A 23,849-nucleotide genomic window follows, 5' to 3' on the forward strand; every position below is an offset into this window, starting at 1 on the left:
TGATTCCTCCAGTTCCTTCTTTCGTTCTCAAGATTGCTTTGGCTATTCGGGGTCTTAGAACTTAGAGTCTTGTAACCACCACACAATCAAGATACAGAACTAGTCTGTTCCCCCCGCCCACCGAAATTCCCTCAGGCTTCTCTTTTTTAGTCAACTCCTCCCACCATTCTCCACCTCTGACAACCATGGGTCTGTTCTTCATCCTATAATGTCGTATAAACGGAATGTCATATAATGCCATATAGTAAATGGAATCATATAATATGTAGCCTTTTGAGCCTGGCCTCTTCACTTAACATAATGCATTTTTAATTAGGTGGTTATTAATGATGTAAACGTTACTGTATAATTCTGCTGTAGTTTTTTGCTTATTTCAAAATGTGCTTATATCATCCCCAAGTCCAGCTTCATGTAAACAGCATTTTTTGGGGGGGTTTTTTTGGCTGAGAAATGATTAATAGTTATAGCTTCAAATATCAAAGAAGCCCAGAATAGATTCCTGATAAGTGCCCAGGAGAAAGTAAAATAGAAAAAAATCATCTGTCTCTCCCCACACCCTATTATGTCAGCCATCTCCTTGCCTTTTGCATGTAGAAATCTACATGGAAAGTTTGCTACTGAGTGTGACCTTTGCCAGCATGAAAAAAAAAGGGAACAGCTGTTACCATAAGAGGGTGGAAGGAATTAATGTTGTTCCTGGCCAGTTGGCACTGTGTGCCTTTCTGGGACAGTAACAACAGGTGACCAACTTCTGCTTTTTATTTTTGTTATCGTATAAATAAATAGGCTAACTTGTTTTTTGTGCGGAAATCTCAGGGTCCATATTAAAATAAACTGTCCACGTAATTGTCCTGGATTTTTTTTTAAAGCTGTTTAAGTACATACACAAATTTCTTTTAAGAGTCTTAATGAACTAAGAGACTCCAAGGTTGAGGATATAATAGGTAATTATTGACAGAAAACCACAAAAAGTAAAAACCTTCTTTGGTAAATGTCACTTATATCTAAACTGCACTTTATCCCTTTTGTTCCAACTTAAACAGAAAACCAACAAGATAACTAAGTACTTTTTATAGTAAAACCATGTCAGCCACAGAGAGGTGGCGACTACAAGCCAGTGACCAGAATGTACGTGTTCCTAAAAGCCGAGGGTGCACTGTTCTTTGAACTCTTGCCCCTGGATACTTTGAGTGACATCTCTGTGAGTCACACCCAAATATATAGCGCTCTTGACCACTGATCCCTCCCATGTGGCTCCATACTCTTCACCTTCTCCCCCTCTACCTTGCACAAACTCATCTTCTTGAGGTACAGCTTTCATCAAGTCCTTTCTTGCTCAGGAGCCAGTGTTGATTTTTCATTTCTTTTTGAAGTATATCCAAATTATTTACCTGGAATTGAAAATCCTTATACTGTAGTTTTGCTTTGCCCATTCATATTTCTCTTATTCCTCATTTCTCTCTACCCTGTTATAGTTGGATCATCCTATTCTTGTTTTTTAAATTGTCTGGCAACAGACTGACCTTGGGTATCAATCTTTAATTCATTACTAATTGTTTCCCATTGCAGGTATTTTGAATATTTTTTTCTACTCTATTTAAACCTCCAGTTATCTACTGCTCTCCTCATTTTTAAGCAAATGGTACTGTTTCCCACTTCATTTAGAAGGCTTTAGAGTCAGATAAGTGTATGTTTGAATCCTGGATGCATCACTTACTATCAAGGCTGGTAGACAGTATACATCTGAGTCTTCCGTTCCCCTGCCCACAGCCCTCCCGTGGACCTCCCCAAGATCCCACAACTAAAAGGCTGAAGCAGAACCCAGCTCCTCCAGCACCAACTGGCATCTGTTCTGAGTGGCCAGTGCTGGTGCAGTACTAGTTGTTAAACATTTTAAATTTCACCCTTATTACATGTATGACTTTAAGTTACTTATCCTCTCTGAGTCATCCTCTCATCTTTAAAATGGAGATAATAATACCAAGGTGACTCTTTGTTCATCAAATATTTGTTGAGGGCCTGCCTTGTTCTAAGCACAGTGTTAAGTGCTTGGGGTATATCAGAGAACAAAACAAACATATTCATGCCTTCTTGGAGCTTGTGTTCTAGTATTCTGAGGATTAAATGAAAATTACTGTTAAATGTTCAGTATGGTGCCAGACCCATAGAGGTGCTCACACTGTTTCAGCCCCCTTTCTTCCCTTTTGCCACACTGTTTTCATCAGGGCCAAAGGGCCCAGGGGAGTGTGGGAGGGGGAAAGGGTGAAGCCAATACTAATAACTGGATATGACATCCCCAGAGAGTAACCAGGACCTGACTACATTGCATAGCAATACAAATCAAACAGGAAACACTAAAAAAAACCCCAACACTAGCCAGCCCTGCTCTTGATGAGTTGATAGTCTTGGTCGTTTGTGTATGCTTACATTTCCTCTCATCTCCTATGGATCCAGCTCCATCCATTCATCCTCATTCTCAAGTCCTCCTCTCCCACCATCTGCATTTTACCACATCAGCTCACTATCACATCTTTTGCACCATAGAGAAGACCAAAAAAAATCATTAACCTTCTTTTGCCGTATTTGTCCTTCAGGGTATAGACGAAGTTCTCCCCCTTCCTTCCTTTTTATCACAAGGCATTTAAAAGTTTCTACCCACTTACTCTCATTCTCTAATTCTTTTCAGTTTTTCTGTTTTCACTCAGAGAGTACTGCAGTCCTTCTATCAGGATTCATCAGTGACCTCTTGTGTGTTCTTTTTCTACTTAGCTTTTTAAGTGGCATCTGCTATTGTTAAGACGATCGGAACCCAGAAGGCTCACAGCCTCATTGACCCGGGGTTTGAATCCTAATTCTGCAACCTAAGTTGCCTTGGGCAGGTTTCTTCATCTTCAAAATGATGTAATAACATTTCCCCTTTAAAGTTATTAAAGACCATCTAGCATACTGTCAGGGAGTTAAGTAAAAAGTGTTACATTTTTGAAAAGTGCCCCCTCATTTTCCCTGACACTGTTCTTTCATGTTCTTTATCCTACTTACCTGGTAGTTCATTGCTTATTAGTTGGCTATGTTGTCTTCCTTTTTTCTTTCTAACATTATGGTTGTTGTCACTTTCTCTGATCTTCGTAAAATCTCATGGCTTCAGCTATCCCCTTTATAATTGAAATTTCAGATATTCATCTTTACTCTGCATTCTCTCTTGAGTGTCAGATATGAATGTCTAGCTGTGCTAGACATGAAACATTTGTCAAATGATCAGGACTAAGAATCAGGAAGGAGTCTCTGCATTTGATCTGTAGAGGAAACAAGCTATCTTACCTGGCAGACTTATTAGTTTCACTTAGTTAAGTTGGTAAAATTTTGAATGACTTTCTTTACTTTTGGACATTTAATGATCCTTTATAAAGGAGGGGAAGAAAACTCTTTATGTTCAGAAATAACATACAACTCCTGTCAACTGGCAGGAAGATTTTTCATGTGATTCTGGAAAGATTTGCAACACCTGTTTCCAAAGAAAGCAAGAAAAATATTGCATGTTTTTCTCTCCAAAATGTATTTTGTTCAAACTGAATTGGACAACAAATAAAGAACATTCCTTAAATTTGGAATGAATAGAATTTTCTAAAAACTGCTCAGGTAACACAAAGTAGTAAAGAGCCAAAAAAATTTTATTTACTTTTAACCTTGGACTTCTAAAAGGAGAAAATGAAAGGGTTTGTAGAAGCAAATTTTACGAAAGTAACTGTAGACTTACTTGTTAGACCCAAATATACATGTAGAGAAATGAAAACATGGTTAAATTTATATATGCTGGATTTTTTTTTGGAAGGGAGACTATTTCTTACATATGGGTTTTATCCATTACCTTTTTGGTAAAACATCGGCTCCTAGAAGCAGTTCCCTCACTGTTTATTTTTCTTGTAAGTTTGCTGTTTATTTTTCTTGTAAGTTTTGCTGAGGTTTCTTATTTCTCTTCCATAGTTTGCCTCAAAGTGTACTTACACATTAGGATGGCTCAATCAACCCAAGTGTAGTAGATTAAGATATATGCTAGGTCACACAGAGTAACTCCACCTTCACCCCCAGTCTAACCAACAGAAGGAAATCAGCTGTTTGTCTCTACACAGACCAGCTTAAGCTCATAGAATCATGGATTGAAAAGGGACCTGAGAGATGTCATTCTTCTTTTTCATTTGTAGCTAAGAAACTGAGACCCTGGTGGTTAGTGTCCGTTCCTAAAGGAGAGGTGGTATGATATGAAAAGAAGAGGACCTTTTTGTTAAAATCCTGGCTTCCCTCTTTACCAACTGGGTAATCCCGGTATCTGCCTTAGTACACACCCAAGAGCTGTGTACTCTTGGGTGAGTTGCTTCACATTTGTGAGTTTCTGATAAAATTTAGCTCAGAGATATAGTTAGTGCCGTTTAAAATTTTTAATAATTTGCTGTATTTGTGTTTTGTTTTCTTAAACTTGAGCAAGACTGATTATTTTGTTAACCTATAAAAACTCATTTGGTGGGGCTTCTCTGGTGGCGCAGTGGTTAAGAATCTGCCTGCCGATGCAGGGGACACGGGTTCGAGCCCTGGTCCGGGAAGATCCCACATGCCGTGGAGCAACTAAGCCCGTACACCACAACTACTGAGCCTGTGCTCTAGAGCCCGCGAGCCACAACTACTGAGCCTGAGAGCCACAGCTACTGAAGCCTGCTCACCTTGAGCCCGTGCTCCGCAACAAGAGAAGACACTGCAATGAGAAGCCCGTGCACCACAACAAAGAGTAGCCCCCGCTCGCCGCAGCTAGAGAAAGCCCGCGCGCAGCAGCGAAGACCCAATGCAGCCAAAAATAAATAAAATAAATAAATTTATATTAAAAAAAAACTCATTTGGTTTTATTGATCTGATTTTTTTTTGATCTTTTTTTTTTGATCTGATTTTTTGACCAATTGATCTGATTTTTCCTTTTTCTATTTCATTAATCTCCTATATTCTTTCACTTTCTCGAGCTTTTAAAAGATAAGTTATTGTGTTGAATGTTTCATTAATTTCTAATGTATAAATTTAAGACTACATTTTCACGTGTAGTATTTTAACTTTATACTTTAAATTTTGATTTGTCATATTTTCATTCATATCAAACTATTTTGTGATTTATATCTTAACTTTTCTATGACTTAGTGACTTGGAAGTTTTCAAACATGCAGATTTAGGGGGATATACTCTTTCTTTCCCCTTTGTAGAATTGTTAAAGATAGGCAAATATCTGGCAAACAGTAGGTATTCAACTGATATTGTACTTTTCTTTAAAGAAATAAACTGTGACTCTTGAAATTAGAACAGGAAACATAATATTGCAATAAGTATGTAAGTAATACTAAAAGTGACTTTAGTTCTATAATATAGCCAAATAAGGAGATGAAGTATAAAGAGCAAAGAGGGATGATGGGAAGAGGGTAAAATTGGGAGGAGGGGAAGGAGGAAGGAGAATTAAGAGAAGATGTAGGAATATCATGTTGAATTAATTCTAGCTTCTTTGAGGTCATATTCTACTGGTCACTTAGGTCTGTGGACTTTAGGATATTAATTATTTTTATTATGTTTCACATACTTTTATAGTAGAAGTGTCCATAGATGACCGTTTGTGTGTGTGTGTGTGTGTGTGTGTGTGCACGCAGGTTGTGAAACTATATGGCAAAAGTTCATGTGTTTTTGAGGAGAGGGTCCGTAGTTTCATTAGAATCTTAAAGGGGTCTGTGAACCCCAAGAAGTTAAGAACTGCTACTTTAGAGACTTCACTATGTGGGATAACTTGAGAAGCCTACCAGGAAAGAATTCTGTTTTTTCCTGTTCTAACAGTGATGACTGCTACCCACTTGAGAGAGATTGAGTGTTCCTTACAATTCCTTAGGTTAGAAGCAGATGATCAGGCAATGTACTAAGAACAGAATTTAGCTTTTACTGAAGTGAAACTTAAAACTATATTGTATTTTACAAGCATAAGTATTGTGCTGCTTGGAATGAATTACAAAAACCTAAATGCCTTTGATTAGTATTATCTGTATACAGCTAAGCCGAGTGTTCATGGCCTCCATTCAGGGTAGGAATAATTCTGGGAGTAAGAAGAAGCAGTTGGTAGCTGCTCTGCAGTTGGGGTTCTGTAAAGGCGGGCTTTGGGCAGCCAGAGCCAAGGAGGCACTCTGCTGGGTTAGAGATTAAGGGCTTCTTACCCCAGGACAGAAGAATGGGAAGATTTGAGGTTGGTGAGCCAGGTAGGAGAGTACCCCAGACAAACTTGACCGGCCCTCTTCCTTCCCCTTATAGGAAGGTTAGTTGCCTGGAGAGAGAAGCCAATTCAGGGTTCTTAAATTTGAGGGATGCAGCAGGGACAGGTTCTTTAAAGGAAGCAAGCCAAAAGTATTCACATAGGGGAATTTTATTCTGGGCATTGGCTCACAGTTAAATCTATGTTTACTCAAGTACTTCATAATTATTTCCTCTTAAGTTAGGGAATCAAAATTAGTTTTGCTGTGTATTAAGTGTTAACGAAATTTGATGGCTCTCAACCTTAGTTTATTTTTAACCCTCTAAATCTGCATTATCCATTATGAAAGCCTCTAGCCATATGTAGCTATTTAAGATGAAATTAATTAAAGTAAAATAAAAAAATTAGTCCTTCATTCTCACTAGCCACATATTAAGTGCTCATTAGTCAAGTGTGACTAGTGGCTGCTGTATTGGACAGCATGTTATATTGGTTACTTTTGTCATCACAGAAAATTTCATAAGGCACTGCCCTAAATGAAATTATTTATTTTCTTTCCTCTCTCCTCCATCAGACTGACGGTTTATATTAATATGTAATCAATTTTGAGGTTTTGTTTAAATCAAAAACTTGAAAGACCCACTAGAGTAATATTCCTTTGCTTATTACATAATTAAAAAGACAGTGCCACCCTTTTAGAATGATCTGCCTGAGTACCATTATTTTATAAGATTTTTCAAGAAGTGGTGACTAAAATAAGTATATTCATTATGGCTTGTATTTGATTACCCCTGCTAAACTGATGACTTTCTACTAAACTGATGACCCTCTAGATTATTTCTACTGCCTATAAGATAAGCATGTTTTGTAACAAAATTTCTAATGTCAAAAAACCTTAGACCTTGGAAATTTTTTTTGTACACTTTTTAGGAGATATAAAACTTATAGCTATTATGATCTACCTACTTCATATGTGGTAAATCATTGTAGTTCTCAAAAGTTTCAAGAGAGGAAAACCCCCAAAGGTAATAATTTCACTGTAGGCCTACCTCTCTGAGAGCTTATCAATCAGGCTTAAAAGCCAAAGGATAATTTCTATTACTTTGTTACTATTACTTCGTTTTTTGTTTTAAACAGAATAGAAAAGTGGGCCTTTTCCTTTGCCCTGGTTTCAAACAATCTCTTTACCATAGATGGGACTTTTTCAGTTAAGTTGCATGTATAACAATTTCAGGAAACACAGTGAGAAAGGTTTCATTGTGATAAAGTGTTTTTTAAAATTCAAAATTAATGATCATGATCTTTTGTTTTATTATGAAATATTCAAACATGGAAGTACATACAGTGGAAAATTAGTTTTCTACCTGATTTGTATTAATACCATCTGGAAATAACTACTTGAAAGTTGGTTATATATTCTAGGCTTTCCAATGTATATTTAGACATAAATGCAAGTAATTTGTTTTATATAAATTAAGCTATACTAAATATAATGTTTTTACAGATTAGTTTGCCTACTAAACAATATATACATATACATATTTTTCTATATATATGATTCATACTCATGCTATTGATTAGGTTTAAAATTTTTTTCCCCAGATTTTATGGTAGGACATCTAAAGCATAAATATGTTTTTTATGAAGATAATATACAGTTGTAGTGTATGTGCAGCTGCTTTAGCGTGATAGTGACCTATATGTGCTCAATACATGTTAATTTCTGTTCTTCTTTTTGGACATATATGAGAAAGGCCATGGAAGATGATTAACTTTTTTTCACTATAAAGCAAACCTTTCTCTTAATCATATTTGTGTTTTGTGATTCAGGTTTGTAAATTACTACAAGACTAGCAGGGTTGCTATTTAAGAGTCTTGCAAGCTAGGCTGCCCCAACTATTTTAGGTGCTTCTGGTAAGAGCAGATATTTCCTAGTGAGTAAGAGACCACATTATGATTTATCCTTTTAACTGAGAGGACACAGTATAGTATGTACTGTAAAGTTGTACAATATATGAAAACGTTTTACATGGGAATCTTGGAACAAAGTCCTTTGCTAACTTTGAAGATTTATAGAATGGATGCTGAGATTGGGAATTCAATACTTCTCTTATGGAGTAGGATATGTTATTGTGTGCTTTGTGATAAAATTTCAGGTCTGATTGTTTCTGTGGGTTCTAGAGAAGAGATTAGGAAAAGATGGATCTAGAGCTGATTGTTAATTATTTGTAAAGTCCTATTTTGAAGTATTATTGCTTTATACTCCTCATTTCTTCTGGAAATCTGATCCTTCTGCTTTCCTGTGGGAATTTGTGGACCTCTGTTTTGGGTGGATCAGTAAAGAAGATTGAACTGGGGCCCCAACTCCTTTTTTCATTGAGAAAAGAGTAAGGGGTGCTGCTGAGAGAAGTGCTTCTGCAATAGCCATGTCTTAAGCTTTGCTTTGGAGATAATGCTGGACTGTACAAAAATTGCCTTCAGGATTCCAGGAATTTGTGAATCATAAATTTCTTTTAGCAATTAAGGTGGGTATATCAGTCTTTTTATCTTTATTTGTTAGCACTTCGTGTTCCCGGTGGAAAACAAGCTTGAGAAATAATTGTTAGAATATAGAATTGGAAGTGCTTCCCTAGCATGTTCTTGGACTTAAGATCGTTAACCAGTTTTGTTTGTTTGTTTTTTGTTCTTTTCTTGGTTTATTTGTTTTAACTTGGGTCTTGTGGAGAGAAAAATAACTTAAAACTTTTCAGGACCTAAGTTTATAGTTATACAAAATTATTATTATGTGCCTCAGAGGCTTTTGCATGCTTGTTTATTCATTGGTTCATTTATTCATTCAACATATATTCCTTGAAGTGCTTACTATAGGCAGGATTTTGGAGGGAAGTCTATCAGATAGTAATCTACTCAGGGTAAAGGACAAATGGAAAATGTATTTTGTAGAGAGTCCAAAGGCTGAAGATAGGGGTGGGGTGTGTGTGTGTGTGTGTGTGTGTGTGTGTGTGTGTGTGTGTGTGTGTCTGCGTGTGTGTGTGTATTTAAGAGAGAGATAGACACACATCCATATATACATATACAGAGACATGGTCTGTAGTTCTGTGGGAAAAATCTAAACATTTTTAGAACTGTCTCCTCTTATTCCCACTGTTATGTCTTTATTTCAAGCCCTCAACATCTCTCATATACACTAGTATTTCTTGCCTCTGGACTTCCCTGTATTCTTTTTTTTTTTTTTTTTTTTTTTTTTTTGCGGTACGCGGGCCTCTCACCGCTGTGGCCTCTCCCGTTGCGGAGCATAGGCTCCGGATGCGCAGGCTCAGCGGCCATGGCTCATGGGCCCAGCCACTCCGCGGCATGTGGGATCTTCCCGGACCGGGGCACGAACCTGTGTCCCCTGCATCGGCAGGCGGACTCTCAACCACTGCGCCACCAGGGAAGCCCTCCCTCTATTCTAACTTCACACTTCTCTATCCTTTATACAGTTTTTCGCAGAGTCTTTTCCCCCACTAAGGCACAGATTGGGTTGTGTGTCTCCTGTTACCCACAGAATAGAGTCCAAACTTCTTAATATATAGTCTGAATATAGATTCTGTAAATAGTCCCTTTATTAAACTCTCCTGAGTTATCTGCATTTAGTTACTGGACTCTATTTCATGCTGAGACCCTGACTGGTCTTACCTTCTGCCTCCCGGTTCTAGATAGCTTTTTCCCTGTGTGGACCTGCTCTCATCATTGTCTACCTTGTCCTCAGTACTAAGAGACTCACTTTGCCCTTTGGCTTCTAGATGGGTTTGAAGAATGGGAAGCACTGGAAGGAGAGTGGGGTTTCTTCTCCTGGAGTCCTCCTGCCAACTCCTCTGTCGTGTTGGCTCTCCCAGAGGTCACAGCTCTGTGAACCTTCTAGGTCTAGGAGTGGTTGCAGCTTCAGAAGGTTGTACTATCTCTTGACTTTGCCCTCACCATAACTTGTAAATAGTCCCTTATTAAGCTCTTCTTAAGTTCCCCAGTTTGAGGATGCTGTTTCCTGCTGGGATCCTGACTGCTACATTGTCTAAGTCATCTAAGCTTCAGTTCTGTTTGCAGTTACAGCTGTGTTATTTTCCAGTAGCGCTTATCTCTCTCTTATTAAAAATTTTGTGGTGAGGTCTTTTTCATTCCTTTCCTTTTTTAGTGTTTTTAGTCCTTCCCTTTTTTTTTCTTTTTCCTTTCCTGGCACTGTGGCTGCCGTGTCATAGAAATTGAAATGTCTGAGTGAATAATGAGAGGAGATTTTCAAGAAGATGGACACTTGAATTTCCCTGTGGTATAGCGTAATATTTATTTAGATGTCTGATATTGAGAAAATAGGGAAAGGTGTAGTGGGTACTGAAGTCAGTATAGTTACTTTAATAATGTCTAGATTTATATTTCATTCTTTTCAAAACGTAAACTTAGGACTTGTTTTTCTTTACCTTTGCTTCTATATATTAGAAATTAACATTGGTTCTCTTTAAAATGCATTTTAGATTTATTCCATTGGAATATTTTGTAACAACCTGTCTTTAAGGAACTATGTACTATATATAAAATGGGAGATATTTCAATTATTACTTAATTGGAGAAGAATATAGGAAATATATATATGTATATATATATATGTATCTATCTCCACGTATTCATTTATCTACTTCAATATAACTTAGAGAAGTTGTGGTAAGAGCAGACATACAGTAGTTAACAAATGTGTTTATTAGCAGCATTGAACTTTTAAAAGTGACTTCTCTTAAGGGAATTTCAATTAAGAGAAAAATACCCTAGAATTATGATTAGTGTCAAAAATAGTTTCTATATCCTTTATATATTAAGGAAAGAATATTCGTGTTCTGTGAAAGAGTTTGTTTTGAGAAGAATCTTCCTATAATACTAACTTTGACACAGAACTCTCTATTACTACCCTAAAAAATTACCACTGAAAATAATTTCTGTGTAGATAGAGAATATTTCATTGCTTTTTAGAGTAGAGGTGTCTGTTTACTCTGTGGGGATGGCTATGCCTGTGTGTGTGTGTGTGTGTGTGTGTGTGTGTGTGTGTGTGTGTGTGTGTGTGTGTCTTATTCTGCTTGGGCTGCCATAACAAAATACCAAAAACTAGGTGGCTTAACAACAGAATTTGTTTTCTCAGAGTTCTAAAGGCTGGGATTCTGAGATCAGGGTGCCAGCATGGTCAGGTTCTTTTGAGGGGTCTCTTCCTGGCTTGCAGATGGCCACATTCTTGTTGTATCCTCACATGGCCTTTCCTTGGATGCGTGCGTGTGGAAAGAGATCTCTCTCTCTCTCTCTTCCTTTTCTCATAAGACCACCAATCTTATTGAATTAGGACCCTACCTTTATGCCCTCATTTAGCTTAATTACCTCCTAAAAGTCCTATCTCCAATTATAGTAAAATTGGGGGTTAGAACTTCAATGTAAGAATTTGGGGGGACAGACACAGTTCAGCCCATAGTAGTGTGCGTGTGTATGTGTGCGTGTGTATATATAAATCACATGAGTAATAGAGGAAATCATTGTGATACATTTAACTTGAAGAAGGAGATTCATGCTTAGGCAGTGACAACCCAATATTGAAGCTCATTATTGAAGTTTCTTCATAAAGCTGTGGTGTTAGTGGAGGTGGTGTAAGATATTCTCTCACAGAGTGTATATGACACCTTTTTTCCTCAGACCTCATTGTCTTTACTCTGTTCTCACTCTTCTTTTTTTTTTTTTTTTTTTTTTTTTGGCGGTACATGGGCCTCTCACTGTTGTGGCCTCTCCTGTTGGGGAGCACAGGCTCTGGACGCGCAGGCTCAGTGGCCATGGCTCACGGGTCCAGCCGCTCCGTGGCATGTGGGATCTTCCTGAACCGGGGCAAGAGCCCGTGTCCCCTGCATCGGCAGGCGGACTCTCAACCACTGCACCACCAGGGAAGCCCTGTTCTCACTCTTCTTGATGTCTTAGCATTGACGTCCTACATTTAACCTAGTACAGACTTGATACTCTAAGCTACTTTCATTGGCTTTTTGTATAACAACATTGTCTTACTTCTCTATTGTTCATTCTTGTGTTTAAAGAATGGTTAATATGTTCTGCTGAATGAGAGAGACACAGCCCCTGCCCTCTAGAGCATGTAATCATCTCCTCTCCCTCTCTCTCCTGCAATCTCTTTTCATGATTTCACTATGGATATTAGTCCTTACCTGACTGTTTTTATTGATCTCTGTTAGTCTTGACTTTAGGCTTTCTCTAAGACTGTTTCATTCTCCTGGCTTCTTACCACCTCCAGTGCCAACAATCTGCAAATCTGTCTCTACTTCTTATCTTCATCCTGCATTATATTCCTTTCGCCGTTTAGTGAATTTTTACTGAGAGCCAACTGTGTGCCTGGTCCGAAGGATACAAGAATGTTATGGTCTTTGTCCTCAAGTTGCTGACAAAATGCAAAAAGCAGTTTAAGATACTGTGTAATGGATGTGTGTCCAAGGTGCCATGGGGCAGATAAGTAGGGAGTGCCTTACTTATCAGGGAAAGGGAAACAAGGGGACAGGTATCCCCAACAGAAGGCTGAACATATATGTAGGTACCTAAGGTTTTGAAAACATAGTATGTTCAGGCAACAGCAAATGGTTCAGTGTGATTGGAGCCGTAAGCTACATGGGGAAGAGTGAAAGATGAGGCTGAGCATTTAAGGTGTCAGATTACCCCAAAGGCAATATTTTCAATACTCAACTAGTTTTCTTTCATCATAAACCAGGTGCCTGTCCCAACTTCACATTTTTGTCAATGGGACCATCATTCTCCCTATTCCCAAAGTTTGAAGTGTCATCTTCAGGTCTGCCTCAACAATTGTGACCAGTCCTCAAATTGAGTCATTTCCATATTCAAAACACTCTTTCATGTGTCCTTTTCTGTTTTCCCTGTCAACATACTGCTTAACACTTAATTAGTAGATTATTTCAAAGCTGTGTTAAATGCTCCCCTTTCTAATTTTTTTTAAAGTTAATTTTTAAAAACCCCTTATTTTACTGTGTTACTAACCCTGAGCAAAAGAGGACAGTGATATTTTATTTATTCCTACAGGATAAGTCCTTTCTTAGGCCAGTATTTTAAAAACATAATTCTTTTTGTTAAACCCCAAAATCTCAGGTTCTCTTCCTCCCATTAAAAACCACACAGTTGTGGAATTAAGAGTAATCTGCAGAAAAGAAGATTTTGTTTCATTAACGTTGAGTTTTTATTATGAACATAACATGTATTTTATACTGAATAAGCTTTTTCAAAGGAAGGTACCCCTCACCCAAATCATCTTCCTTGTCACAATTCTGTTAATTTAGCAAATCACTTGCCTCCATGGGAGACATCATATATACACTGACTCTAGGAACAGATAGCCTGTGTTGTAATCCTGGTTCCACTACTTACTAGTTCCAGCAGGGTTCCTCATTTCTTAAAGCCTCATAATAATTTTATGTGAAAAAAGGGGGAAGTGATGTTACCTACTTCACAAGGTTGAGGTAAGGATTGAGTTAATCTGTGTAGCCTAGTGCTTGGCATGTGTGAGCATGCAGTACATGTTCGCTATAAAATGTTATGTACCTTGAAAACTTCTTGCTCATTCTCTCTGTACTCTTGTTGGTGTGACCTCATGCTTCTCTTGCATCCCTCTACCACTAAATGCTCTCCTTGAGGCCCTGCCTACTGCCTATGATTTACCTGCTGCTTCAAGTTCAGCTCAGTTGCCTGTTCTTTAATAGTCTTTTTTAAAAAATGAATTAATGTATTTATTTGTTTTTGGCTATGTTGGGTCTTTGTTGCTGCATGTGGGCTTTCTCTAGCTGTGGCAGGCAGGGGCTACTCTTCGCTGTGGTGCGCGGGCTTCTCATTGTGGTGGCTTCTCTTGTTGCAGAGCACAGGCTCTAGGCACGCGGGCTTCAGTAGTTGTGGCATGTGGGCTCAGTAGTTGTGGCTCGTGGGCTCAGTAGTTGTGGCTTGTGGGCTCTAGAGCGCAGGCTCAGGAGTTGTGGTGCACGGGCTTAGCTGCTCCACGGCATGTGGGATCTTCCTGGACCAGGGCTCGAACCCGTGTCCCCTGCTTTGGCAGGCGGATTCTTAACCACTGTGCCACCAGGGAAGCCCTAATAGTCTTTTCTAACTACTCCAGTTCACGTTGACCTCTGAATTCCTATAGGGCCTTTTATATCATTTTAGAAATTAGTCATATTTTCTCTTTTATGGTATTCCTTTTAACATTTACATACAGTAAAATGTACTTTGTTTTTGGTACAGTTCTGTGAGTTTTGACAAATACTTAGAGTTGTGGAATTACCATCACAATCAAGATATAGAACAATTTCATCATCCCTCAAAAATCTGTCTTAGTATTATTACTTTTGAAACTGCTTCCTGAGTATGCCTTCTGTTGCTACATGTACAATTTAGGCTCTTGAATCGAGTGCCCGTTTTACACTAATTGTCTCCTCTATGTTTGGCATACTCTAGTATCAAGGATATAGTAAGTAGATGCTTGACTGTTTGAATTGTATAAAACAAAGCCTAAAAGTGTGGTAAATTTAAACATACTAAGAAATTACTAATTTAAGTTATTTAACTTCTCTTTGGTCTTTCATTTTATTTGGGTGAAAAATTTCAAATGAACATTATTCCTGTATAACTTGTTAAAGTGATTTTGGAGCCTTACCAGGGCTAATAAAAACCATTTTTAATTTGTCTTTGGAAAACAAAGGACTTATTTCTGTTCTTATTATCAAATATACTTACAGTTTCTATTTTTTCTAACCCTATTAATTTAAATTTTAATATGAAACAAAATTTTGTATCTTTTCCCTCCTTGACTGCATTTGGCTGTTATGATGTATTATTGATTATTAAATGTATATACTGAGTTTTGCCTTTTTTTCTTAAACATATTTAATGTATTGAGCAATTCAGTTAAAAATGAATTACGAACAACATGTAAAATACAAAACCTTCCTGTTTTCTCAACTTTATTTTTTCACGGGCCAATGTTGCTGTCTTCCCTTGGGGTTTCCTTTATTGATTGTCCCTAAAATCAGAGGTCAAGGCAAGTAAGAGAATTTAAACTTGATAAAGGTGGGGCTGATGTGGACAAACTAATGATGCATGGTTTCCTCAGTCTTTACTCTTGGATGTAATGGAATAGTGATCCTTTTTCAGAAAGGACAAAATACAGTTGAGATTTGCATCCCATTTAGTAGACTTTACTTCCTAATGAAGTGAATTGAATTTAACCATGTGTATCTTTTTTTCCCTTCCCTAACAGCTTCCATGCCTATGGCTGTTCTAAATTTGGGCCAAATATATCCATTTCAGAGAGGCTTTTTCTGTAAAGACAACAGCATCCAGTATCCGTACCATGACAGTACCGTCACAACCACTGTCCTCAACACAGTGGGGCTTGGTTTACCCATTTCCAGTGTAAGTAAATGAATAAGTAGGTAGTGATGGGTTTGTTGTGCTGGAGGTTTTATGAAGTGATCGAATTGGGGTGGGGGTAAATCCATAGTACTGTCGTCACCAGAGTTGGTGTGGTGAATGATTGCTTAAAGAATATAGCCACTGCTTCAGTCCAGGGCAGTGTTTCTCCAGTTAAAGGGAGATATTGCCCCAAATAACTTGATGTCATCATAAAGCATTATAGAATGATTATTTTAGAATGAAGAGTTCATTTAAGTAATTTTGGATAAACACTTTTCAGTAGACAAGTGAAGAAACTTAGGCCCAGATACTTGCTCAAGCCCAGTAAGCTATTTTATGGCAGAGCTGAAACTAAGATTATGCTTATTTTATCATGTTAAGTGGAAATTGAGGCCACAAAAACGGAGATAGATTTATTTGTTAAATTTGACAATACAGTTCATCAGAAAGAATGTAAATACATATGCAAAAGAAGATCCTCAGAATATATCAAAACTATATCACTATTTTTCTTTCTTTTCTTTTCTTTTTTTTTTTTTACGGTACGTGAGCATCTCACTGTTGTGGCCTCTCCCGTTGCGGAGCACAGGCTCCGGACGTGCAGGCTCAGCGGCCATGGCTCACGGGCCCAGCCGCTCCGCAGCATGTGGGATCTTCCTGGACCGGGGCACGAACCCGCGTCCCCTGCATTGGCAGGCGGACTCTCAACCACTGCGCCACCAGGGAAGCCCTATATCACTGTTTTTTAAGTTGTACTATTCATCAGTTTGTAGGTTAATATTGGGTTTCATTACTTTAAATAATTGGACAGTTTGCTTCTAGGTTAAATTTCACAAACTAGCTTAAGGTTGGCACTTGAGATATTGTGCTTACTTTCTCTATCCTTGGTTCGGATTTCTGCACCTTGCCCTGTGTCTCTCTGTGTGAGTTGGAAATGGATGAGAAGAAGCAGAATAAAGATTTACCTCCTGAGTGTCTTGGGAGTCCAGCAGATCATGCCATACTTCTCTTTTGACAACTTGTCTCTCGTCAGTTGCCTTCCCCAGATAGTTGACTTACATTTTTTAAATTGTTTTAGCAAACGGAAGCCTTATTTCCACAGGACAGACTGGTTTTTCTTTCCCTATTTTGCCCCCAAATTGGCTAAGAATAATAGCCTTGTTCTTTGGTTTTTCAGTTCATATCTGAGTTCAGTTCATATTTGCCTTTTTTGGCTAGCAAATTATTATTTTATATTTTGGTGATGTATTTAGCACAGTATTCTGAAGGTGAAGGGGACTTGGATTTAGTTATGTTTCAAGATATATTAAATATTTCCACATGCAGTCTATGCATCCTAATTTGATTAAAGCCACTTTTATAGGAGTAAAACGGAAGGAAAATTTGGGGTTAGTTTAAGGAAATATTTACATTTTTCCTAAGACATAAATTCCATGGTAATTGGTAACCTCTATTTTAGCCACCAGCCTTATGAAACAATGTGCAGGAAAGCATATAGATAGATGGAAGAACATTTATGTAAACATACCTTAATGTGCAAAAAAACCTTTACTCTAAGTTCATTAAAAAATGTGTTATTTGAAATCCTGTTATGTCTCCATTGTATGAAGTGTTCACCTATTAAAATTTTCTTACTCTAGGATGTGGATTACTCCCTTTTTTTTTTTTTTTTTTTTTGCGGTACGTGGGCCTCTCACTGTTGTGGACTCTCCCATTGCGGAGCACAGGCTCCGGACGCGCAGGCTCAGTGGACATGGCTCACGGGCCCAGCTGCTCCACGGCATGTGGGATCTTCCTGGACCAGGGCACGAACCCGTGTCCCCTGCATCGGCAGGCGGACTCAACCACTGTGCCACCAGGGAAGCCCCTCCCATTTTTGATTGGGGATTTTAGAGACATCATTCTTGGTGATTATTGTAAAAAACACAGAAATGTCAGTAGCTTTTTAAACCAAAATTTAGAGTAATGGACTTTGGATTATCCTTTTCAACTGTTGTGGTGTGTGTGAAGGCAACAAAAAAACCCCCAGGATTTTGTATTTCAGCACAAGTATATTTCTAGCATTGATTATTATGTAGATTATTGCTACAAGTATTATTAGTGTGCTATATTAAGTAGATAATATTCACAGTTTTAAAGGATAAAATACAACTTGGAAGAAATATTTTCCCCTATTTTTGGTATTCTAATTGCTTTCAGATTACTTTTTTAAAATCACTTTTACTTCCTTTGTTAATGTTTGAGGAAAAAGACAATACAGGATAAGTTTTGGGGATTGAATTATTATATAATACTGCATCTCTAAAGTTTGAGATTCGGCAATATTTGGGAAGATGAGGGAGATCATTTACTGTGGATATATGGATTTTCTCAAGTTCTTTGTTTTTGGCATATAGTTTGAAAAATCATATTTCTTTAGGTGACTGTCCCAAAGGAGGTAAATGAGGCCCAGTTTTTTTTTTTAATTTTTGCGTAGCTACTTAAATGGTAATAAAAAATTGCTATGAAGAAAAAAAAATGGATGGGTTAGTAATATGTTTATTTTTATAAGCTGTAAAGAAATATATAAGTAAAGTGTTATATATGGCAAAAGTGGCCATAAGAGTCCTGCACTGTAGGAGGACATTGGTGTTTGTTGGGTTTTATGGCATGACAAGTCTCTCATGCCACCCTTTCCTGTACTAGTCCAGAAAGCTGGTATCAAAATGGCCTATTGCCCACACTTGAATACTTTAACTCCTTTGTTTCCATGTTGACATAAGTGCTGTGCTGCCTTTTCCCAGTTTCCCCTCAACTGGGCAAGGCAATAAGCTTTGCTAGGGTAAGAATGGTCTGTTTTGCTCCACTTGTATCCTTAGTGTCAAGCACATTGCTTGGTATGTAACAGGTGTTTAATAAATATAGATAGAAAAATTTAATGAAAAAATACTAAATGTGAAATGGAATAAGATTGTCACTTATGTTTAATAATAATTACTACCATGAAAATTCAGCTTAACTCTTTGGAAATATATTGGATTTCCAAGCCATCTCTTAATATCAGATACCTCATTAAAATAGCTTTTCAGGAAAAAAATGGAACACTATCATACTGAATAGATATCCTGATTAGAGATATCTTAAAATATGGGGGAGCGTCTACTGGAATGAAAGAAATATGGTATTATGGAGCTTAATTTCTTAGGTTGGAAAAAAGTTTTATTTCCTTGTTTACTTATTCCGATGTGGAGCTGTATTTTTTGTCTACATTGTTGTGGAAAGTACTGCTTCAGTCAGTTCATATGAGCATTTATTCCAGCACCCTTTTTTAATATAATTGTCACAAAATGAAGTAGTACCAGATGCATCCTTAAGTAATTTGTTATAATCACAAACATTTTCTTTGTTTAAAACTGCTTTTTATACTACCGTTGGAAGAGGTGATGTATATATTTGGTATATTAAGTATTTGTCGTACATCCACTTTACAGAACGCTTGAAAATATTTTGATAAATTTTAGTATATTGGATGAACCTAAAGGAAAGAAAAGTTATATAAATATTGAGTATATACTGCCAATAATGAAAACTAAAGCTCAGTTTCACATTAGCCAAGCTTACTGAATTCCACTGCTGGTTTCCTAAATGCTGTGGCTTTTTAAAGGATTCATAGGAAAAAATTTCTGCTCATAAAATCTTCTTCTTCTTTTAAAAAATAAATTTATTTATTTATTTATGGCTGCGTTGGGTCTGTTGCACACCGGCTTCTCTAGTTGCAGCGAGTGGGAGCTACTCTTCATTGCAGTATGCACGCTTCTCATTGTGGTGGCTTCTCTTGTTGCGGAGCTCGGGCTCTAGGCGAGTGGGCTTCAGTAGTTGTGGTGCATGGGCTCAGTAGTTGTGGCTTGTGGGCTCTAGAGCTCAGGCTCAGTAGTTGTGGCGCATGGGCTTAGTTGCTTCGTGGCATGTGGGATCTTCCTGGACCAGGGCTCGAACCTGTGTCCCCTGCATTGGCAGGAGGATTCTTAACCACTGTGCCAGCAGGGAAGTCCCAAAATCTTCTTTTTAAAAGTAGTTTCAGGGAATGTTATGGAATGCCTTTGCTAAGGTTAAGTGGTCAAGAGCTGTTGCTTCACACACTGAGTACATCTCTATTAAATGACTAGACATTGTCTTTTAACTTTTCTACTGTATGTATCTTGACAAATCTGCAGGATTTAAGTGGGTTAAATGTTATTCCTGGATGGGAATTCTGATTTTTGAGAAGCCCTAAAATCTCTTTCTACTAAGTGAGCCTTATCAGTGAATTATATGTGATAAGAAGATAATTGAGGGCTTCCTTGGTGGCGCAGCAGTTAAGAATCTGCCTGCCAATGCAGGGGACATGGGTTCGAGCCCTGGCCCGGGAAGATCCCACATGCTGCGGAGCAACTAAGCCCATGTGCCACAACTGCTGAGCCTGCACTCTAGAGCCTGCGAGCCGCAACTTCTGAGCCCATGTGCCACAACTACTGAGCCCATGTGCCACAACTACTGAAGCCCACAGGCCTAGAGCCCGTGCTCTGCAACAAGAGAAGCCACGACAACGAGAAGCCCACGCACGACAACAAAGAGTAGCCCCCGCTTACCACAACTAGAGAAAACCTGTGCACAGCAACAAAGACCTAATACAGCCAAAAAAAAAACAAATAAATAAATTTATTAAAAAAAAGAAGATAATTGAAATTAAAATGTTCCTTTTGCCTCCCACCAGGAATTAAGTCCTTTTACAGAGCATCTAAACTTGCACTCAGAGTTACACGCCTACCCCTGCCACTTTTTCAAGCAGAAGTGACATAATTTTTTAATTTGTTAAATATTGAACTGGCAAAATGACCAAACAAAAATATTTTTGATGGATGTGATAAGATTAATATGCAGTTATGTTAAAATATATGAGAAAGGTCAAATTTATCTTTTCATTAATTCCTTTTTATAAAACAGGCCAAATATATATATATATATATTTAAATAAACCTTTCATCTCTGAATACATGAAAATTCTAGCATGGTAATATCTGTGTTTTTCTGTTATGGACCAAAGAGTTTGAAGGCAGAGTGTCTCTGTATAACTTATTTTATAGACACTTGTATAACTTATAAAGTATCTGTCATACTTTAGGTAAAAGTGAAGTGAAGGCATTTGTGTTAATATTTCATAAGTTTATTTTCCTCTTTCATAAATACTATTTTGAAAACTCTAGCTGGGGGTATTATATACTCTACTTTTTTAGGTCCTAATAAATTGGTTGAACTTGTGACATTGTTTCCTTGAACATTTTTTAATTAAAAATAAATTTGCAGCTTAGATTTGGCAGTGAATTGTTAGATAACAATGCCAGAAGCATGGTCCATGAGAGAAATAATTAATAAGTTGTACTTAATTAAAATTAAAAACTTCCGCTCTGTGTAAAGCTACACACTGGGGGAAAGTATTTTTAAAACACATATCTGATAAAGGACTTGTGTCCATAATATAGAAAGAACTCTTGAAACACAACAAAAAGCCCAATCAAAAAGTGGCAAAAAGGTCTGAATAGACACCTCAGTGAAGAAGATATACAAATGGAAAATAAGCATATGAAAAGATGCACGATATCATACTTCATTAGGGAATTGTAAGTTAAAACAACAGTGAGATTCCTCTACACATTTATTAGAATGGCTAAAACTTTTTTTCTTCATGTTTCTTTTTTTTTTTTACATCTTTATTGGAGTATAATTGCTTTACAATGGTGTGTTAGTTTCTGCTTTATAACAAAGTGAATCAGTTATACATATACATATGTTCCCATATCTCTACTCTCTTGTGTGTCCCTCCCTCCCACCCTCCCTATCCCACCCCTCTAGTTGGTCACAAAGCACTGAGCTGATCTCCCTGTTCTATGCGGCTGCTTCCCACTAGCTATCTGTTTTACGTTTGGTAGTGTATATATGTCCATGCCACTCTCTCACTTTGTCACAGCTTCCCCTTCCCCCTCCCCATATCCTCAAGTCCATTCTCTAGTAGGTCTGTGTCTTTATTCCTGTCTTACCCCTAGGTTCTTCATGACATTTTTTCCCCTTAAATTCCATATATATGTGTTAGCATACGGTATTTGTCTCTCTTTCTGACTTACTTCACTCTGTATGACAGACTCTAGGTCCATCCACCTCATTAGAAGTAGCTCAGTTTCGTTTCTTTTTATGGCTGAGTAATATTCCATTGTATATATGTGCCACATCTTCTTTTCCATTCATCCAATGATGGACACTTAGGTTGTTTCCATCTCCTGGCTATTGTAAATAGAGCTGCAATGAACATTTTGGTACATGACTCTTTTTGAATTATGGTTTTCTCAGGGTATATGCCCAGTAGTGGGATTGCTGGGTCATATGGTAGGTCTATTTGTAGTTTTTTAAGGAACCTCCATACTGTTCTCCATAGTGGCTGAACCAATTCACATTCCCACCAGCAGTGCAAGAGTGTTCCCTTTTCTCCACACCCTCTCCAGCATTTATTATTTCTAGATTTTTTGATGATGGCCATTCTAACTGGTGTGAGATGATATCTCATTGTGGTTTTGATTTGCATTTCTCTAGTGTTTAATGATGTTGAGCATTCTTTCATTTATTTGTTGGCAGTCTGTATATCTTCTTTGGAGGAATGTCTGTTTAGGTCTTCTGCCCATTTTTGGATTGGGTTGTTTGTTTTTTTGTTATTGAGCTGCATGAGCTGCTTGTAAATTTTGGAGATTAATCCTTTGTCAGTTGCTTCATTTGCAAATATTTTCTTCCATTCTGAGGGTTGTCTTTTGGTCTTGTTTATGGTTTCCTTTGCTGTGCAAAAGCTTTGAAGTTTCATTAGGTCCCATTTGTTTTTTTTATTTCCATTTCTCTAGGAGGTGGGTCAAAAAGGATCTTGCTGTGATTTATGTCATAGAGTGTTCTGCCTATGTTTTCCTCTAAGAGTTTGATAGTTTCTGGCCTTACATTTAGGTTTTTAACCCATTTTGAGCTTATTTTTGTGTATGGTGTTAGGGAGTGACCTAATCTCATATTTTTACATGTACCTGTCCAGTTTTCCCAGCACCACTTATTGAAGAGGCTGTCCTTTCTCCACTGTACATTCCTGCCTCTTTTATGAAAGATAAGGTGACCATATGTGTGTGGGTTTATCTCTGGGCTTTCTATCCTGTTCCATTGATCTATCTTTCTGTTTTTGTGCCAGTACCATACTGTCTTGATTACTGTAGCTTTGTAGTATAGTCTGAAGTCAGGGAGCCTGAATCCTCCAGCTCTGTTTTTCGTTCTCACGATTGCTTTGGTTCTTTGGGGTCTTTTGTGTTTCCATACAAATTGTGAAATTTTTTGTTCTAGTTCTGTGAAAAATGCCATTGGTAGTTTGATAGGGATTGCACTGAATCTGTAGATTGCTTTGGGTAGTAGAGTCATTTTCACAATGTTGATTCTTCCAATCCAAGAACATGGTATATCTCTCCATCTATTTGTATCATCTTTAATTTCTTTCATCAGTGTCTTATAATTTTCTGCATATAGGTCTTTTGTCTCCTTAGGTAGGTTTATTCCTAGATATTTTATTCTTTTTGTTGCAGTGGTAAATGGGAGTGTTTTCTTGATTTCACTTTCAGATTTTTCATCATTAGTATATAGGAATTCCAGAGATTTCTGTGCATTAATTTTGTATCCTGCTACTTTACCGAATTCATTGATTAGCTCTAGTAGTTTTCTGGTAGCATCTTTAGGATTCTCTGTGTATAGTATCATGTCATCTGCAAACAATGACAGCTTTACTACTTCTTTTCCGATTTGGATTCCTTTCATTTCCTTTTCTTCTCTGATTGCTGTGGGTAAAACTTCCAAAACTATGTTGAATAGTAGTGGTGAGAGTGGGCAACCTTGTCGTGTTCCTGATCTTAGTGGAAATGGTTTCAGTTTTTCACCTTTGAGGATGATGTAGGCTGTGGGTTTGTCAAATATGGCCTTTATTATGTTGAGGTAAGTTCCCTCTATGCTTACTTTCTGCAGGGTTTTTATCATAAATGGGTGTTGAATTTTGTCGAAAGCTTTCTCTGCATCTATTGAGATGATCATATGGTTT

At 37.6% G+C, this 23,849-nt stretch overlaps 1 protein-coding gene across 2 annotated transcripts in view; it reads left to right on the plus strand.

The window, feature by feature from the left end:
• The window catches only part of PLPP1 (phospholipid phosphatase 1), a 122,089-nt gene that overhangs the window by 23,376 nt on the left and 74,864 nt on the right, over window positions 1–23,849 (plus strand). Inside the window, exon 2 of one of the 2 annotated variants that reach the window (XM_082836805.1) lies at window positions 15,576–15,730. The exons of the other annotated variant lie outside the window; for it this stretch is intronic. Coding sequence (XP_082692931.1) covers window positions 15,576–15,730 — 155 coding nt within the window. The remainder of the gene's footprint in view (window positions 1–15,575; window positions 15,731–23,849) is intronic. 2 annotated transcript variants of the gene reach the window in all.

The sequence above is a fragment of the Leucopleurus acutus genome, assembly GCF_964270905.1.
Source record: "Leucopleurus acutus genome assembly, chromosome: 3".
NCBI lineage: Eukaryota > Metazoa > Chordata > Mammalia > Artiodactyla > Delphinidae > Leucopleurus > Leucopleurus acutus.